Genomic DNA, 20096 nt, shown 5'->3' with positions numbered 1-20096 from the left:
CGATGCATTTCAAACTAAAAGCCTTTTAAAAACACTTTTCTCTCAAGCTTTATTTGTGTTTGCGCCAGTAAAAATATGTAGTATTCCGAGAGAGAGAGAGAGAAAAAAGGCAGGTACACTATACATCAATATATATATATATATATATATATATATATATATATATATATATATATATATATATATATATATATATATATCAGTATTCAATAAAACTAATTATAAAAAAGACCATTAGAATAAATACAGTAAAATAAAGAATAAAATAAAAAATAAAAGGGCAATAACATGAATTTCAATTCAAAATCAAATAACTTTTATTGTCACACAGCCATATACACAAGTGCAATGGTGTGTGAAATTCTTGGGTGCAGTTCCGATCAACATAGCAGTCGTGACAGTGATGAGACATATACCAATTTACAATAACATCAGATTAACACAACACAATTTAAAGTCTGATATACACATAATTACACACAACACAATATACAAATAATAACATACACTGTACAGTATACAATACGCACAATATAGATACACATTATTCAATAAAAAAAGTATATATAGAATGTACAGTAGGTTATATTGTACTGTATTGACATTCAGGCTGTCATGTAAGGCTGAATTTGTAAAGCTTTAAAAGTTTCACCATTTTAAGAAGTCAAGGGTTTCGTGTTTTCATAGTAACACGATAAGACTTGTAAAGTAAACAACAACAACAACAACAACCAGCTATAAACGATTAAAAAAATAATTAGAAATGAAAACAGAATTTTAAATGTAGAGACATAAAACAGTCACATTAAAGTAACTGTGGCTTAACAAAATAAGATACTCACTAGAAGATAGTTTTAATTTAATAATTTTAATCCTAAAATAAATCTACTGTATTTGTGTTTCTTTCTTTCTTTCTTTCTTTTGATTAATTCATTTCTTTAAATCTTACTTGAATTTCAGTCAGGCAGATTTTCAGACACCGTGGACAACATCTTCCCAGCATTCCGTCTGCGCGGCCTTTTCCTCCATTTTTGTGTCGGAATCAGGTAAGCGTTTCACAAGTCGACTTTAAAATGTGTAAATTTAGCTTTGAAATTTATAAATTAATCTGAGATTTCTACATATATGCATGTTAATATCAATAAAGTTCACGTTCCGTAGACTTTTGCAGTTATGTGACTAAAGATGGTTTGGATTTTAAGTGGATTGGATAAACGGGTTGGCTCATAGGCTAAGTTGCAAGCCGATTTATATATGTACTCATTACTCTGAAAGTTGTTGTCATAACATTTGTTCGTTCATGTAGAATCTATTAAACCCTATTTTAGTTTATTTAAATGAATGTCCATGCAATGTTGTTTTAGCTAATTATTTTCCAAGTTCATTAGCTGGATGCTATCAGAAAGAGAAACATGCTGAGTTTCTCTAACATTAAAATGCTGATAATTTATTGGACGTCAGACTAAATGTCAATGCTATTTTGTGCCTCTAGGTTGATTTAGCCTGGTCAAAGCATCATCATGCCTGGACGGTAAGATATGAAATCTTGTCAGTATTGTAAAATGAATTGACGTAGTTCAGAATTTTGATAATGCAACTAAGTACATCTAGAGGTTTAAATCTTTCAGTGTTGCCTGTTACATAGATAGTTGGCGTTGATTTTTGACTTTTGTTTTTTTCTTCCGAACACTAGGCTGTGGAGTAAGGCCATCTTCGCTGGCTACAAGCGTGGTCTGAGGAACCAGCGTGAGCATACTGCTCTGCTCAAGTTAGAGGGAGTCTACAACCGGGACGAGGTTGACTTTTACCTGGGCAAACGTTGTGCCTACGTCTACAAAGCAAAAAAGTAAGCGATGCCATGGAAGGGCTTTGGTGCTGTATGGGTGGAGGTGTCACTCCATGCAACGTGTGTGATCATGATTACCTTTTTGCAGTCATGACATCTTTGATATTTCATCAGTCAAGTAAGGCATCAAACATCTGTGCCATTAAACTGGATGCATCATTAATTCAAGTTGCTATAAATATATTGTCTTCCACATACTTGCTCAGTAATATTCTCTTCGAACTGTTGCTCCACCATGACAGTAGTTGAGTTGAAAGAGAAAACTCACTTTAGAAGCGGACAGTAATGTTGAGAATACGCTGCGAAAGCAGCGAGTACTTGTAGGGGTATAAGGATTCGCTCTGACAACTATTCGATTTAATTACGATTCTTTACCTTGCGATTACAATGCCTTGTTAAATCAAATTTAATCATGGTTAGATTAATTTTGATTATTTTGGAACCGATTCATAATTGTTTTCAAAAATATGCTGACAATTTTTTTTTTACTGAACGAGATCACAGAAATGCACTAGTCATAGATGCATTTAGAACCAAGGAGGTTTGTTTGGCTGCATATATTGACAAAAAATGCATTACATGGTATGCATTATAGATATTATGAATGTTACATATAGAAATAATGTGGTATATAGATTTTACGTGCATAATAGATGTCTGATATGAATAAAGGATAACAATGTCTGATGCAAACACACAAACAGATGGTAAACCGTGACATTAGCATAATAGATTTGCATATGTAATTAAGATATTGCACCTATAATTAAAGATGAAATGTCATGTGCAGGCAGATAAGATCCATGTTTAAATCGTGCAGTGTCATTGATTAAACAACGAGAATTAAAACGCATTGTTTCGCAAACAGTCCTGCATGACACAATGACACACTGCGAAAGATAAAAATGTATATCTTGTTATATTTTCGTGGCTGCTGCGTGTCATTGACCAATCACAAGTGACTATTCAACTGGTTGGTTACCTTCAGAACAGTCTGAAATCACTCCCTATTCCCTATATTTTGTAGAATTCACTATAATGAATGAATGAACGAATGCATATTTTAGTTCACAGCCACATGTCTGCCCACTAATCACATTTATTTAAACTAAGTTCTATTTGTGTTTTAACTGTTTTATGGAGAAGTGACATATTGTATGGGGATACGAAAGCAATATTAACAATATTGCCGCAAGCGACTATTGTCGGGGGCCAAGCACATATGGTGAGATGACCAAAACAACCACATTTGACAAAAGATCCTGTGGATGCTGTGGACCGCTATTTTGGTGTGACATTTCACCTGCTTTGAGCACAGTTGCAAAAATAGGATTGTCTTAAGTTATAGCGTCCCCTAGCATCAAAAATGAATAAAACTCGTTATGTTACCTCAGTGTTCTCTTGTCTATGTGTACAAATTTTCTTAAGTTTGAAAATTGCACTCACAAGATACAGGCTATTTAGTCATTATAGTCCACGGCCAAAACATATTTGCTTGTATCTTTGGAAAGATTCGACGTATCAAAATTCTTTAACTTTTTTCAGGAGGGTCTGTAGATGACATATACCAAGTTTCATGAGAATTGGGCAAACGGTCTAGGACTAGTTCAGAAAGGTGTGTTTTTTTTTTTTTTTTTTTTTTTTTTTATAAATTGAAATTGTAAAAAAAAAGTTTGTGAACATAAAGCATGCAGAACACCAGAACCCCCTCCGCCCAAATAAACTAAAGTTTATTGGAATAAAAAGGACTTATCTATCACAGAGATCACAAATATAAATGTTTTGTTCCAAATTGCATTAAGACTTGTGTATAATATGCACAGTTGTACCATTAGCTATGTAGTAGATATTAAATTTAATCTTAAATTATATTTTTTATGAGCATATGAATATAAAGCTAATTTCACCACATTAATTGATAACCTAAAAGTGTGGTAAAATATTTTTGGGATTACTTTTAATTTTCTTTATTTTTGTAATGTAATTCATGTTCATATTAATTTACAAATTAGTTCGTTCAGTATGGGACTTTTATTTTGAAAAATTGTTGACAACAGATGTCCAAAAATGCTAGCCGTACCATTTGCTTTCTACTTTGGTTTTGCTTGTTGTCAGTCTGTGCTGAACTTTAGACTGTTCATGGGACAATACATTAATAGAAACCCACACAGATCTGCAGCAGCCAATAAACAAGCCAAATTTGACTTTAAAAACCAGCATCATTATCTGCACACACTTAATGCAGATTTGAAGCACTGAACAGCACCAGCTACAGCAACATATCCACAAATGTGATATGCGCCATCATTTGAGTTAGAAGTAGATTTATGAGAAACACTATTTTAGCTTCAGATTTCAATTGATCACTTATCACCAAATTCAAACAATAAATGTTTTATTCATGCTCTTTAATGCTGTGTGTGACAGATTGCAGTAAATTTCAAACAGAGCAGGGCAGAATGCTCTCGCTCTCCAAAGTCGAGCATGAAAAAAAAAGAATGATCATCAGAGGGTATGTTGAAAGAAACAAAGCCATGCAGTTTCACTACTTGCATCGTACATGGCACTGACTGCTGAACAACTTCATTTGCGTCAAGCCGTGCGCATCTCCTCTCTACGTGAGTCCCGCCTTCTTTGATTTGATTGGTCATTTCAAACGACATTGATGAGCGGTTTTAAATCACCAGCCATGTTAAAAATGACCTGAAAAAGATGCACGGAATGTTTAACCATTGTTATCCCTCTGGCATATATATATATATATATACATACATACATACACACACACAGTATCGGTCAAAAGTTTTGAAACACTTGACTGAAATGTTTCTCATGATCTTAAAAATCTTTTGATCCGAAGGCGTATGCTTAAATGTTTGAAATTAGTTTTGTAGACAAAAATATAATTGTGCCACCATATTAATTTATTTCATTGTAAAACTAAAATTTAATTAAAAAAAAGTTTCTTAAATTGATGACTTGGACCAAATAATAAAGAAAAGCAGCCAATAAGTGCCCAACATAGATGAGAACTCCTTCAATACTGTTTAAAAAGCATCCCAGGGTGATACCTCAAGAAGTTGGTTGAGAAAATGTCAAGAGTACATGTCTGCAAATTCAAGGCAAAGGGTGACTATTTTGAAGATGGTAAAATATAACACCGTTTTTATTTTTGATTTTTTTTAGTCACAGCATAATTCCCATAGTTCCATTTATGTTATTCCATAGTTTTGATGACTTTACTATTATTCTAAAATGTGAAAGAAATAAATAAAAGTGACCCTAAATTTTTGAACGAGTGTGTGTATATGTATGTGTGTGTGTGTATATATATATATATATATATATATATATATATATACATGCACACACACACACACACACACACACACACACACTGGCGGCCAAAAGTTCTCATGGAAAGAAATTAGTACTTTTATTCACCAAAGTGGCATTCAACTGATCACAATATGTAGTCAGGACATTAATAACATGAAAAAATTACTATTACAATTTGAAAAAAATGTTCAGAACTTCTTAAACTACTTCAAAGAGTTCTCATCAAAAAAATCCTCCATGTGCAGCAATGACAGCTTTGCAGATCTTTGGCATTCTAGCTGTCAGTTTGTCCAGATACTCAGGTGACATTTCAACCCACACTTCCTGTAGCACTTGCCATGGGTGTGGCTGTCTTGTCAGGCACTTCTCACGCACCTTACGGTCTAGCTGATCCAACAAAAGCTCAATGGGGTTAAAATCCATAACACTCTTTTCCAAATATCTGTTGTCCAATGTCTGTTTCTTTGCCCACTCTAACCTTTTCTTTTTGTTTCAAAAGTGGCTTTTTCTTTGCAATTCTTCCCATAAGGCCTGCACCCCTGAGTCTTCTCTTTACTGTTGTACATGAAACTGGTGTTGAGTGGGTAGAATTCAATGAAGCTGTCAGCTGAGGACATGTGAGGCATCTATTTCTCAAACTAGAGACTCTGATGTACTTATCCTCTTGTTTAGTTGTACATCTGGCCTTCCACATCTCTTTCTGTCCTTGTTAGAGCCAGTTGTCCTTTGTCTTTTGAAGACTAGTGTACACCTTTGTATGAAATCTTTAGTTTTTTGGCATTTTCAATCATTGCCTTCATTCCTCAAAACAATGATTGGTTGACGAGTTTCTAGAGAAAGCGGTTTCTTTTGTCATGTTTGACCTAATATTGACCTTAATACATGCCAATCTATTGCATACTGTGGCAACTCAAAAACAAAGACAATGTTAAGCTTCATTTAATGAACCAAATAGCTTTCAGCAGTGTTTGATATAATGGCAAGTGATTTTCTAGTACTAAATTAGCAATTTAGCATGATTACTCAAGGATAAGGTGTTGGAGTGATGGCTGCTGGAAATGGGGCCTGTCTAGATTTGATTAAAAAAAAGACATTTTTCAAATAGTGAAGGTGCTGTCTTTTACATCAGTAATTTCCTGACTATACTTTGTGATCAGTTGATCACACTTTAGTGAATTAAAGTACCAATTTCCTTCCGAAACTGCAAAATCTGTAGATTATTACAAATTTTTGGCCGTATGCGTGCGTGTGTGTGTGTGTGTGTGTGTGTGTGTGTGTGTGTGTGTGTGTGTGTGTGTGTGTGTGTGTGTGATATATATATATATATATATATATATATATATATATATATATATAATATATTAAAGATGGATAATAGGATGATGTTTTAAGATTAAATTAGTATGTATATTATTAATATATTATTTATATTATGTAAATCAGTACATAGGCCTACTTATATTATTCAAAAGGAAGAAACAAATACCACTATGTCAGATGGAGCTCTAGAGAGACGATGAGAGATGTAACGGGTGTTTAAGGATAAAGTTGTCTGTTTTAAGTGTTTCTCTTCACCCAGGAGCTGAGTAGTTCAGTGGTTCACAAAGCATTTCTTTTGTTGATATTTCTGCCTCTAATGAAAGGTCCTGTAATATGAGCCGCACGATGTGATGAGGCAAAATCAGATCACTTCAATATCACACGTAGCACTAGTGTGATTCATTGTTCAAAAATAGGAGCTAAAGCTTAACCACGTCGCTTGTTTGAAGAGACTGCTCTTTTTATATAGATGTATCGGCATTATTACAAATTAACAGGTTGAAGTTCAGCAAAAATGCGGCAACGCTCTGCACGCTCCCTCTAAACTCCACGTGTTCATTGACTGCTGCGAGAGAAGCTGTAGCACTGATGATCTAAGGCTACGTGCACACCGCAGCTGAATGTGGCCCAGATTTGATTTTTTTGTTAGGTAGTTCACATGACATTTTAAATGTAGCCCATATCAGACACTGGTCTGAACATCCAGCACTCTTAAACTGACCCACATGCGTTTAACACTCCTTGAGCATGCGTATAACAAACTCCAACATGTTCATAGTATGAATAATGAATTCAATTATAATAAAACATTTAATTATCCGTTATTTTAATACCAATATGCCTATCCGTGAGTGAAAGACCATTGATAAAGTATTTGTATGTAGTCATTTTCCTTCGAATTGTAGAATTTATATAATCAGAGTTCAAGTGTAATATTACCTACAAGCGAAACACCATAAAATGGAAAAACAGCATTACATATATGTAAGGTAAGAAGTAGTGCCCGGCCAATATTAGCCTTTCACCGATATAGCTGTATCGGCGTATATTTTACCGATATGTGCCAATATGAAAACTTTTTTCAGAACATATAATGCAGAAAACAATTCTTTAGAATTGGTGTCATTATGTTGTTTGTCCAGCAGAGCGTGCTCCGACTTCATTGTTTAAAGGAGACCTATTATGCCCCTTTTTACAAGATGTAATATAAGTCTCAGGTGTCCCCAGAATGTGTCTGTGAAGTTTCAGCTCAAAATACCCCACGGATCATTTATTATACCATGTTGTAAATGCCTCTTTTTGGGTGGAATCAAAACACGCTGTTTTCGTGTGTGTCTCTTTAAATGCAAATGAGCTGCTGCTCCCCACCCCCTTTCCGGAAGATGGCTGTGCCTTTACAGCTCGTGCTTCGGATACTATAGCAACAACAAATCAGAACCAATATGACTGACACCGTAAATACCGGAGTTCAGCCATATATGTATAAGCAACTGTAAACGACGCAAAACATAGGCATTTTGAGTTTGTGATAGTGCTTCTTATGTAGAAAATCACTTCAAAGCAGTGACGTGACGTCATGTGCAAACAAGCTATAACGACATAGCTCTGTTCTCCGTGAATACAATCAGAGACAATGGTAACTTTAGCTGCATTAGCCGTGGAATCAGCTAACAAGAACATTCGGAAAGCTGATTTGCAAACATTCACAAAATATAAAGTGCGATACTTACATCTTCAGGATATAAATCTGGAACACGAACAGTTGGTACTAATCCATGCTTGAGTCAAATTTTGTGAAAATCCTTCTTTATATTGACCCTCATTCACAAAGCAGTCCGGTGTAAAATGATTTGCCCAAACATACAAACATTTTGGTATGTTTTGGGGCACATTTTCTTCAAAAATAAAACTTGTCCACTGCGTCTTCAGTGGCTCTGATGCCGGGAGTACATAAAGACTCTTAAGTTCACTTTTACAGCCAACAACAGAACACTTATGATGCTTACGAAGCTGAGACATTATTCTTCTCACTGTAGCTGCTCCAGCGTGGAAAAAATTGGCGGACTGTGTGTCGATCACTCGGGAGGATCTATGATAATAGGGTGGAGTCCGTCACCAGTTGTGGGCGGGGCCTGCTCTAAAGAGACGTCACTTTTGAGCGGATACGAAAACCAGTCATTTTGAGACACTGTTTTTGATTAATAGAAATATAAGAAAGAGGAGTGGGTGGACTTTTAACATTGTAGGGTGTTGTGTACACACACTGCCGACTCACATTTATGTTCAAACACCATGTAAAAGTGAATTTTGCATAATAGATCCCCTTTAAAGAGCTGAAGGTGGCACTGCAGACAGGGCAGAGTTAAGAGGTGTCTCGGTAAGTTAACTAGTTTGTGAAATACATACTGGAAACTTAATAAACAATGACCCCATCATTTTCCCTTTTCGATATAACTAATATAACATTAAACTTGTCCCTGACAACCATGTCACTCATGTCTGTTTGCTGTTAGCCAGCTGTAGTTTGTCAGTGCAGTCAGTAAAGTAGCAGATTGAAAGGTAAAATTCAGAGCATCTTTTGCAGTTCAGCAGACAACGGTGCAGTGGTGGATTGTGTCTGAGTGTTGATTTCACGCTATGTTGTTACCTAGTTGGTGAGACGCAATGCTGTAAAGTAAAATAAACAACATCCGTCTTTTACTCTCCATGACAATGAGCTTATAGCTAACTAGCTAATCACATAGCTACTTTCATTGTTCTCAGCTGAGTGGAAGATAATGAGTAAACATGTATTCATCAAACTGTTTTGTTCAGGCTTCACAGTTTGGTACCCCCTTCGACCGAACAATTCCAGTCATTGCATTTATAAAATGTAATATATAAAAGTCTGGTTTTCCACAGTTGATAGTTTCTCCTGAACTTGTATACCAGAATACGATGTAACGCCGCTGCTTATCTGTTTATCTCTTGTCTCGGCAGTATTAATATAGCCAGCATTTGACTGATACTAAACAGTACTGATGTTTATTTAGCTGTTTTATTTTAATTTATTCTTTATTTTAATGGCTAGCATTTGACTGATACTAAATGGTAATACTGATGTTTTAGCTATTTAATTTGTATTTGTTCTTTATTTTAATGGTCAGCATTTGATACTAAACAGTACTGATGTTTATTTAGCTTATTTATTTTAATGGTCAGCATTTGACTGATACTAAACATACAGTACTGATGTTTATTTAGCTATTTATTGTATTTTTATTTATTCTTTATTTTCTGTTCATTTCTATAATTTGTTGACAATGTATAATAATAATGTCAAATATTCTTTGATAAAAAATATTTAAGAAAGCAGCGTTCGGAGTACCTTTGCATAGTCATATTGGTGCAAAATCGGTGAAAAATACACATAGAAAAGGTCTGTTTTTATTCCAGCTCAAAAATTAAATATATCGGCCAGCATATCTGTAATCGGTGAATTTTACCCCTCTAAAATCGGTATCTGTCAAAAAAAAATCCCGTATCGGTCGGGCTCTAGTAAGAAGAGTTATCTTTATTTTTCATATTTCCATTGACTGGCTTGCATTTGTCTTTTGATACAGTTTGAGAAATATAGATACTGTGTTTTATGAGCGAGTGACAAGCAAAGAGCGACGTTATATAAATGTTCATTTGTATCTTTTCATATGCATATTTAACATGCAAGCCAAACGAATCACTGTTGAAGCCTATACTTTTTATTTTATTTCCTTAAAAAGAAACTGAATGCGTTAGCTCGACAGATATGACTCGCATTTAAGTTTATAAATATAACAGGCGTATATACGCTGGAAATCAAGTGTGCAAATAACGAATGTTGAATGTAAAAGTCACATTAAATGTGACCTAGCTGTTCACACCGAAGACACATTTGAAAAAATCAGATATGTTTACGATTTAATTCCACATATGAAAGTGGCCCAGATCGGATTTGAAAATGTCAGATTCAAAGCTCTTTTGGCTGTTCACACGATCAACCAATTAACAGAAATGCATCACATGTGAGTAAAAAATCTACAATCTCAATATTAGCATTAAATTCTATTCTGGGAAGAATCAACAACTATGACCTTACTTTGGACATATGGATGCAAACAGTTTGGAATAATGATGCAGAGAGCCCAACTGGAATCTTATATATGTTCGTGGAGTGAACTCAACAGCGGCTTACACTTTCTGGCATTTTGTTAACCAGCATCACTTGAATGTGCTGATTTACAAGCTTTTTACCAACATGTAAATTAGCAGGCTATTAATATCACCAAAGCATATTATTACAGGGTGTTTTTTTTTTTTTTTTTAAATACCAGTGCAGGAACGAGCACACCGGGAAAAAGTCTAAAAAAAAAATTAGTGACATGACAAGGAATTCAAATTACTGATGCTCTGGTAATTAACAAAGAACAACAATAAAAACTATTCTTTCAAAGGAGAAATTAAGAAAAAAAGCTGTTTTTGAAGATATTTCTTGTCGTGTGGCTCCCTCTGGTGGACAAACAGTAAAGCAGCCTGTTTTATCTCCATATTTCTAATAGCAAAAAAATGCAGTTTTATAAAAAGCTATTTCTTGTTATAGTTCTAGCCAAATGTATGAAATTTTGCAGGTGGCCTCAATGTTCCTTTTCCCATGTGTTTTTTTTTTTTTAATTTTTTAATTTTTTTTTAGTTTTGCTAAGTTTGAAAATTGTGCTCACAAGATACAGGCCAATTAGTTATTGCATACAGCCCTAAACGTATTTGATTATATCTTCAGAACGATTTGAAATATCAAAATTATTTTGATAGCTTTTTGACTGGATGGTCTGCAGATGATGTACAACTAGTTTTGTGCGAATTGAAAAAATGGCCAAGGACGAGTTAGAAAAATTGGGTTTTCAAAAATAATATTTGTGAGTTTTCTTGCGGGGATGGAAATCCTTGTGGCCATATCATTGGGGGCACTGGTGGATTCAGAGAAGCTACAATTCTGTATTGTAGGCTATACCGTTTCGGAGTTATGAGCAAAAGCACAAATTAGCTAATTATACTGCCACCGTGTGGACGATTGTCACAATTTTATATGCAACTTCGAGTTGACACTCTACTTGTGTACAGTAATTTCCATAACCTTTCGGCCATTCCCAATATGAGTTATAAGGTGCTGAAACTTGATTGGCCGTTGGCAGCCACTTTTGTTAATTTGTCGAATCTGTTTTTTTAAAGAATATGTTAGCATTTGAACCAAAGAAGATGCATATTTAATTTGAACTTTATCAAATGGCTGCAAAGTTATGACTTTTTTTAGTTGTAGCGCCTCCTAGGGGTGAAATTGTACAAAACTTTGTCTTCTAAACGTCCTGTTGACTATGTTTACCGACTAGTAACTATGGTTACTTTTGAAGTTTGTGTTGAGTAGATATTGATCAATTACTCAAATTGCGTTAAACCGAAGGAATTGTATTGATAATATATTTGGAACGATTTCGCGTATCAATTCTTTTGATAACCTTTTGTCAGGAGGGTCTGTAGATGATGTATACCAAATTGCATGCCGATCGGACTAACGAACTAGGAGTTAGAAAAAGTAGGTTTTTCAGAAAATTAAAAATGGTGGAAAGAAATTATAGACTGAAATGAAATAGGAGATATACTATATTTTGTATTCTCATATATATTTTTGTAGGGCTTGACTCACGGAATCAGAGGAAAAAAGAATTTTGATTCTAGGCCTTACAGTTGCAGAGATAGGAGCCAAAACGTAAGTGTTTATAGCGCCACCTAGGGTCAGATGGATGTGCGTTTGTGCGCCTGAGTAGTGGGGTGGATTTGGGATCATCCTGCCAAGTTTGGTGTCTCCACGACTTATGGTCTCTGACACCCAGACATTTAGGGCAGAAAAAAAAACAAGAGTAAGAAAAAGAAAATCAGTAAATTACAATAATATCACTATGTAACACAATTTTTGCTCCTGTGTAGTAAGTGTTATTTCCTAATTGTTTATGCCTCAAAAGTATAGAAAATGGCTATTATTCCCCACAAACTTTGCTTTTGTGACCAGGACAGTGATATTTTGAAATTTACCTATTTCCAATGAGAAAACGGGAGAATTTATGTCTTCATTCACAAAGTCAGAAAAAACAACACATGAATCCAAAATCCTTCTTTATCTGTGGTCCGACGAAGACACCAGCTTTGACCTTTGCCTCAGACAGCTTAGGGAAGAAGTCTTGAAGGTACTTGAAGGCTGCCGACTCCTTATCTAGAGCTCTGACAAATTGTTTCATAAGGCCCAATTTGATGTGCAGTGGTGGCATCAGCACCTTCCGGTGGTCCACCAGTGGCTCCCACTTGACGTTGTTCCTCCCCACAGAGAACTCGGTCCGCTGTGGCCAGTCCCGCCTGTGGTGGTGCGCCTTGGTGTCCCTGCTGTCCCAAAGGCAAAGATAGCAGGGAAGCTTGGTAAAACCGCCTTGGAGACCCATCAGGAATGCCACCATTTTGACCTCCCAGCCTTACTCATCATAGCTCAAGGCGTCCAGCAAGGTCTTGATGCTGTTGTAATCCTCTTTGAGGTGCACCGACTGAGCCAGGGGAAGAGACGAGTACTTGTTACCATTATGGACCAGCACGGCTTTGAATATTACTTTAGTATAAATACATGTTAATTTGGATTCATATGTTGTTGTTTTTTTCTGACTTTGTGAACGAAAAGACACACATTCGCCCGTTTTCTCATTGGAAATAGGTACATTTCTAAATATCACTGTCCTGGTCACAAAAGCAAAGTTTGTGGGGAATAATAGCCATTTTCTATACTTTTGAGGTATAAGCAATTAGGAAATAACACTTACTACCCAGGAAAAAAAAAAATTGTTACACAGTGTAATATATCGTAATCGGGGAAGAGGCAACAACAGTGAACTTTCTTGGTCAAATGGATGCAAACTTGTTTTGAATAATGACACAGAAAACCAAACTCTGCTGCATCCATCAATCCATTTTATCATATTTAGGTTCGCGAAGTGAACTCTGCAGCATAAGCCTTTTTTTATTTCAAGTGCGCTTTCACTTTAGTTTCGCATGCTCCGGTCCATGTCTGTTGTGAGAAGGTTTGTGTAAAAGGTATGATAATCGATTCTTAAATTCCAGAATTGATGCATCAAAATTTCTTTGATAGATTGACGCAACATGATGAATCGATGTGTTTTTACACCCCTAAATACTTCCGCTGAGTTATGAATTGAGGCCTGGTGCATTTCAGAATGCATTGACGCATGAAATCGAGCTTGTGTTGCAAAATGTGTCTGCGTTCACATACTTTCGTAGAGTGTTTCGGCCCTTAACAATGAACCACCAACTCTTGCATTTACCACTTAGTCCTGTGCTGCAAGATGAACGCAGTCTTAAAATTTTCTGTTTCTTAGAATGTATTGTTTCATGTAGTTTTGGCAGTGTTTCTAATGTGAATAATTTACATTTTATAAGGATTACTGCAACACCTGGTGGTAAGCCTAACAAGACACGTGTCATCTGGGGTAAAGTCACACGGGCCCATGGAAACAGTGGAATGGTTCGCGCCAAGTTCAGGAGCAACCTTCCTGCAAAGGCTATTGGGCACAGAATCCGTGTGGTAAGTGTTTTATAGTTTGTCTCTCTGGCTTCAATTATCAGTGTCTCACCCTCAAAGAAATGGATGTATGCATGCTTGCACAATGTGGCATTTCTGTAATCATGATTCAGGTATGCTATAAGATATTTTATAAAATAAGGGAGAAAAAATGAATTTTGAAGAGATAGTTACTTATGTTATGGCAGTTTTTTTTTTTTTGTGTGTGTGTGGATATGGCTCTGGGCAAGTAGTGCTGGTGAGAGAGCTACAACAAGAACACTACTGTGCCTAGCCCAGGTTTCTCAATTCGCAGGGATAGTTATTTACTCATGCATGTTGTTCTTATCTTAAGAGGAACACAACAAGAGATGTTAGGTACTATGTTCCTCTTCGACACCATTAACTTTCATTGTATGGAAGGAAGATGCAACGAAAGTGAAATGGTAACTGAGGCTTTCATTATGCCTAACATTAGAGCTGCATTATAATGGTGAAAATAATCACTTATTTTGCTCAGTTTTATGCACCATTATTCTGTCATTTTAGAACAATTTTATTACAGGGCTGCACAGTTTGGACAAAAAAAAAAAAAAAATCACTGTTTCCACTGCTTGAATATCAGTACTAAAAAATAACAGCTCATGTTGAACAAGGTGTTAAAACTACAAACTAGTAAATTATTCCTTTTGACCAAAATGAATTCTGTTATAGCATAATATTCTGAAAATCTGTTTTGAAATGTGTGTTGTGAAAAGCACTAGAAATACAAATGACTTGCAACTTTACCTGGCTGATAATTTCAGTTTGCTAGCTCATTAATATTGCAGATGATTAAACTTGAGAGGCAGAAACCATCATTGCAGTTAAAATACAATTAATTGTGCAGCCCTACCTGACATCTTTTGCATTCCAGAAAATTCATATAGGTTTTTAAAGACGTGTTGTATCATGTAGTTGGAGATACCCAGCGTGCGTTACTAGGTGTCTCAAGAAGGCATTAGTTGGGATTATTGGTTAGATTAGAACCTTAAAATGTGTTTCACCTTTGCATATTCATTACTTGGTTGATTTACATTCAAAGTGATTCATAAATTCACTAATTTCAAAAACAGTGCGAATTGAGCAACCTGGGCTGGGCACAGTAGGATTCTTGTTGTAGTTCTCTCACCAGCACTAGCACACAGCCAAAGCCACACCAACAAAAAAAAACTGCCACCAAAGCACCTGGGAGGGAATTGGTTAATTTTTGTTCAGGTTATACTGTGTTTGGCCACAAATGTGTGTTGCGTTATTCTCCATGCATCCGTTTCTCCTGAGAATAGATTAATTTAATTGTGATTTGTTTTTTTTGTTTTTTACCTAGACTGTAGTGCATTGGTGATGTCAAATATTTCTGTGATAAAGCATATCAAATGCAGAAGTTGAAGCCATGTGTTGTGTGAAATTAAGGTTTTGTCAAGTGAGTGTTTAACAATTTTTCTTTGTTTTTCAGATGCTGTACCCATCTCGTGTATAATGTGCTTTTCTGTACAAACAATAAAAATTTGGTCCAAAAATGTGGTCTTGTTACATGACTTGAGAATGTTTCCAACCACTCTGAAATAATGCAGAAATTGTAACATCTTGCAACATCTGAAAAATGTATACTTGTATCCACCAAAGTATTAAAGTACCAGTAAAAGCATTTGCAGCTAAACCGAAAAAGAGTGTAATAAGGGGAACTAGACTGGTTTCATTATTAAGAATACTTGCTCTGGGTGAAAATGTAACTTTACTCAATACTTGTGCACTTTGTCTGAACCTAAATGTGTTATGGAGAAATGCTTGGCAGGTTAGAATCTGAACAAAAACATTGGGGTTCATTTTTCAAAAGACTTGAAGTTACACATACAGGTTTCTTGCTAATGCTTCAGTATTGATTTATAACGTTATAGGAACAAAGGTTTTTAAATGATCAAATAGTGAGTACATTTGGTTTCTGGTGAATACTATTAAACCATGACAAGAAACTACCCACACAGTGGTCTACATAATCTTCGAATGAACCCTGCTCTTGAGCCACCTTCCTAAAAAGTTTAGTTCCAATCTTGATAAGCTGGTTCAGGTGTGTTTTAAATACAGTTGGAGCTCAACTGCAGGAATGTTGCTCTACAGTAGTTTGCTGTCTCAGATATAAGTGGCATCTACTGGCTGTGTGGGCAAGCTTGAGGATAAGACTGACAACGCAAACAGCACACCAAGAACTCACAAATATTATTGTTAAAAACTGTCTACGTCTTCATAGAATTATGCAGGATATATGTAAAAGATATCGATAGGCTGTGCTCATTTGACGATGCTTTATTTAGTGCAGACAGGATTCTAGGAATAAGCCATTAGTGTCGCAGAATTAAGGTTAATTTTAGATGGGACGTGAAATATGAGGTTTTCCACACACCGTACAGTATCATCATCACTGTACTTTCTAAATGGTAAAATTCCACACGAGGAGCACGCTTATCACTGCAATACTAGCGTTTGACTGCAGAGGATGCGCGCGACCTTCTGTCTAGCAATAAACTCCGCCCACTGAGAGTGCTCCGACGCATTTACTGCGAAATGAATTGTTCGTATTGTAGTTCTAATACACGGCGCGAACGTGCAGTAAACGGTCGGTTACACTACATTTCCCATCAACGCACCCGGTCTGAATCCTTCAAATAGCTGGTTTATAACGAAGTTGTTTTGCCTTATCCGTTGTCGAAAGAAGATCCGCAGAATAACAAGAGGAAAGAACAGGTACCTGCCGCAACGGACACTTTTATCTTTTATTTGCTATGTAAAATTAGGATTTATCGTTTAGTAGGCTTTGCATGTCACACACTTGTAAATCTGAATCCCCTTTTTAAAGATTTTTTTTTCTCGGTGATGTATTTTGACTCCATTAGACATGTCCTGGCAAACATTTGAGTTTATTCACATTATACAAATGTAAATGAATTAATACGCAGTTTGGATGAGAATGTTGTGCTGCTGTAATGGACATCGTTCAGCGCTGTGTCTTATATCCTGATGTAAGTGACATCTATTGTCTCAGTTCAGTTATGATGATGCGCTCCCTTTTAGACACGGCATTTTAACGCGTTAAACTTATGCGACTGATATTATTTACCTTTACCAAGAGTTATAGAATATGTGGAACGAATTTTCCAACAAACGTAGAGCATAAAATGGATTATTTTGAGGTGTGCGGATTTGCCGGAGTAAAAGAGCAGCTTTTCTACTCTAACCTAAACCTCTAAGAAAAATGATCAGACTGGGCCATGTTAGATGATATATTTATAATTTCCCGTGCTTGTTTGTTTATATATATATATATATATATATATATATATATATATATATCCTGGAACTGTTTGTTCTCTTCTGACACTCGAATAAACGTCATAACGAATTAAAGTTTAACTAACGTCATTATATGCCGAAATCATTTGCACCTTGGTTGTGCCCCCCGAGAGTTTCTCTGCATGGAATATTCACCGGATAAATGTACAGTTTCTGTATATAAATCGTGTATATTCATCATGCGATGATATATTTTGATTAAACTCAAAACTGACCGAAAATAGTAATGTCGATTTTTTTAAGGCTGTGTTTCAAAACCTAGTGAGCAACCTACCAAGGTAGCATCATATGAGCGAGCAGCATTTTTATAAATATAAATAAAGAATTAGGAAATTATAATTTGCTTAAAGAAAATGTTACTGTTTTTGGACTATTACGATTTTTTGTGTGCAAATATTTCAATTTAAAACTTTGTATTACAGTAATTTGTTTATATAATAACATTAGATTCTATTATATAGTGAAAATCACCATTGAGAATTGTAAAACGTATAGAGTCTCTAGACACATTACAGTCAGTGTTGTAGTCGAGACCAGAAGAGGCCATGTCTGAGATCAGACTCTTACTGCATGTGTTTAATGTATAAAGTTTAAACAAATATTGACTTTAGGCTCAAATATCAAATATACCTTATATGTTATTTGCCTAAACTTTTGTTAGGTAAACAATATTACCAGTCGAGAATAAAAGTGAACACAGCTTTATTACAGTTATGACATGTCAGTGTTATTAATATGTCAGTGAAAAACACAAATTGAAGGTGCAAGGTGCCTATGTGGCTTTGCAATGCAATACATTTAAACTACCAGCTTCAGTGTACTAATATTATTCCAGTCATTGTAAGTCAAGTAAGGATTTCTACTGTACAAAATACAATATTACTGTACTATACTGTAACTAAAATGGACCTATTAAATATGACATACTGTTTACGCAGAAAGTGAATCTAAACCTTCACTTTCAATTTGTTAACGATTTCCTCAATTGCACTATTATATTCCATTCATTATAAGAAAATTTTACTCGGGGTACACACAGAAATGTAAAAAAAAACAAAAAACAAACCATCCAATTCTAAAAATATTAAGAGAAGTATTTTTACCTTTTTTTTTTTCTTTGTTTTTTCAGTTTTTGTAGCATTCATGTAACTAATGGCTAAAGCATTTGTAAAAGACTTAGAGGTCGTTCAGGACGTTCTTGTGCTAAAAAAGCAAGACACAGTTCAACAAATAGAGCAGAGCAGTTTTAACAGTTGAAGTTCTTTTTAAATTGACAAAAGAACTAGAAAAATAATTGTGGCACTTAGGATTGCAGCGGTATACCACGGTATGAAAATTGACGGTTATCATACCATGTACATTTGCTTATCTACGGTATTGAGAAAAAAATGCAACCGGACGGAGAATCTCACGTGCGCATGCGCATCTCCTTTCCTCCTCGATTGCCTGTCAGACTCGTCAACTATTTATTTTTTCATAAATACTATAATTTGTTATTATTATTACTATTATTTAAGACTAGCTACACTGACCTAACCATGGTAATGAGGAACCTTTCCTCCTGCGTAATATGTCTGTTCTGTTTGAATTATGTTTGAAATTAGGAAACAAACAGGATAATAATGGGCTCATATAAGTAAATATGCTCTTCAATCTTTAAAAGGGGAAGAGAAAACTTCCTGTCGCTTTTGTTGTTGACGTCAACAACAAAAATAATGTTACTTGATGCATGTCCTTGTACTTGAAAACCATGAAAAAACTATGCAACATAAAAGGAAATGCGACCCAGGATACATTAGATACAGGTTATGTTTTTACTATGGTGGGTCGCCACTTGATTTCCAATGTAAAATCTGGTCCTGAAGCAAAACCAGTTGAGAACCACTGAGTTAAAGGTACAGACAGGAACAGTCTGGCTGTGCTTTCGCGCACCTACAGTATATGTTAATTGTTAATTAACAATCATAGGACATTACTTTAAAAGCTCACACAGCTGATGTTATTTTTCATTTAGTAGTTAATTTAACATGCTATGCTAACATGTAAACTAACATGCTTTAGTTATATAACATGTTATAGTTACATGCTATTTTTTTATCATGTTTGTAATTCGGTTTATTATTATAATTCTGTTAGCTTTATTATTTATTCTATTTATTTTATTTATTTTCAAAAGGGAGACCTTTTTTACACATCCATTAAAAAATATGGCTTCAAGTTTCAGTTATAATAAAGTGTTTGCTCAACCAAAACTCCTTTAAGGGTCATTGTAACCCTTGAAACACATAAAACCGTGATATTTTCTGAGATGGTTATCATACCATGACAATCTCATACCATTGTAACCCTAGTGGCGCTCCTGCGTGAGACACCGGAAACACAGCGATACGTGGCACAACGGTCAAAGACGTCAGTTTAGCACAGGTTTACATAGAAAAACAACTGAAAAACAGCATGCATGGATGCAAAAACATGTTTGGTGTGAACAGCCCCTTATTCAATTGACAGAGCACCAGTTGAAGTTTCTTAAAGTTACTTCTCAAAAAAGTAGCCTTTTGTTTCAGATGATTGTGGGTCAGT

At 35.3% G+C, this 20096-nt stretch overlaps 2 protein-coding genes across 3 annotated transcripts in view; both read left to right on the top strand.

Annotated features, from left to right (window-relative positions):
* The first annotated feature begins 960 nt into the window (after positions 1-960).
* Positions 961-15688, top strand: LOC127455776 (60S ribosomal protein L35a). The gene is made up of 5 exons (XM_051723906.1): positions 961-1046; positions 1493-1531; positions 1694-1846; positions 14009-14153; positions 15625-15688. The coding sequence occupies exons 2-5, from the start codon at positions 1521-1523 to the stop codon at positions 15646-15648; spliced, it is 333 nt and encodes a 110-aa protein (XP_051579866.1). The 5' UTR covers positions 961-1046; positions 1493-1520; the 3' UTR covers positions 15649-15688.
* Positions 15689-16769: 1081 nt separating this feature from the next.
* LOC127455741 (ATP-binding cassette sub-family C member 5-like) overlaps positions 16770-20096 on the top strand; it is a 63729-nt gene continuing 60402 nt past the window's right edge. Inside the window, exon 1 of one of the 2 annotated variants that reach the window (XM_051723827.1) lies at positions 16770-16910. The gene's annotated coding sequence lies outside the window, so the exon portion shown is untranslated. The remainder of the gene's footprint in view (positions 16911-20096) is intronic. The other variant, XM_051723828.1, reaches the window with a different exon arrangement.

The sequence above is a fragment of the Myxocyprinus asiaticus genome, chromosome 18 (assembly GCF_019703515.2).
Source record: "Myxocyprinus asiaticus isolate MX2 ecotype Aquarium Trade chromosome 18, UBuf_Myxa_2, whole genome shotgun sequence".
NCBI lineage: Eukaryota > Metazoa > Chordata > Actinopteri > Cypriniformes > Catostomidae > Myxocyprinus > Myxocyprinus asiaticus.
The sequence above is the reverse complement of the archived record's forward strand: the minus strand, read 5'-3'. Positions and strand labels throughout refer to the sequence as shown.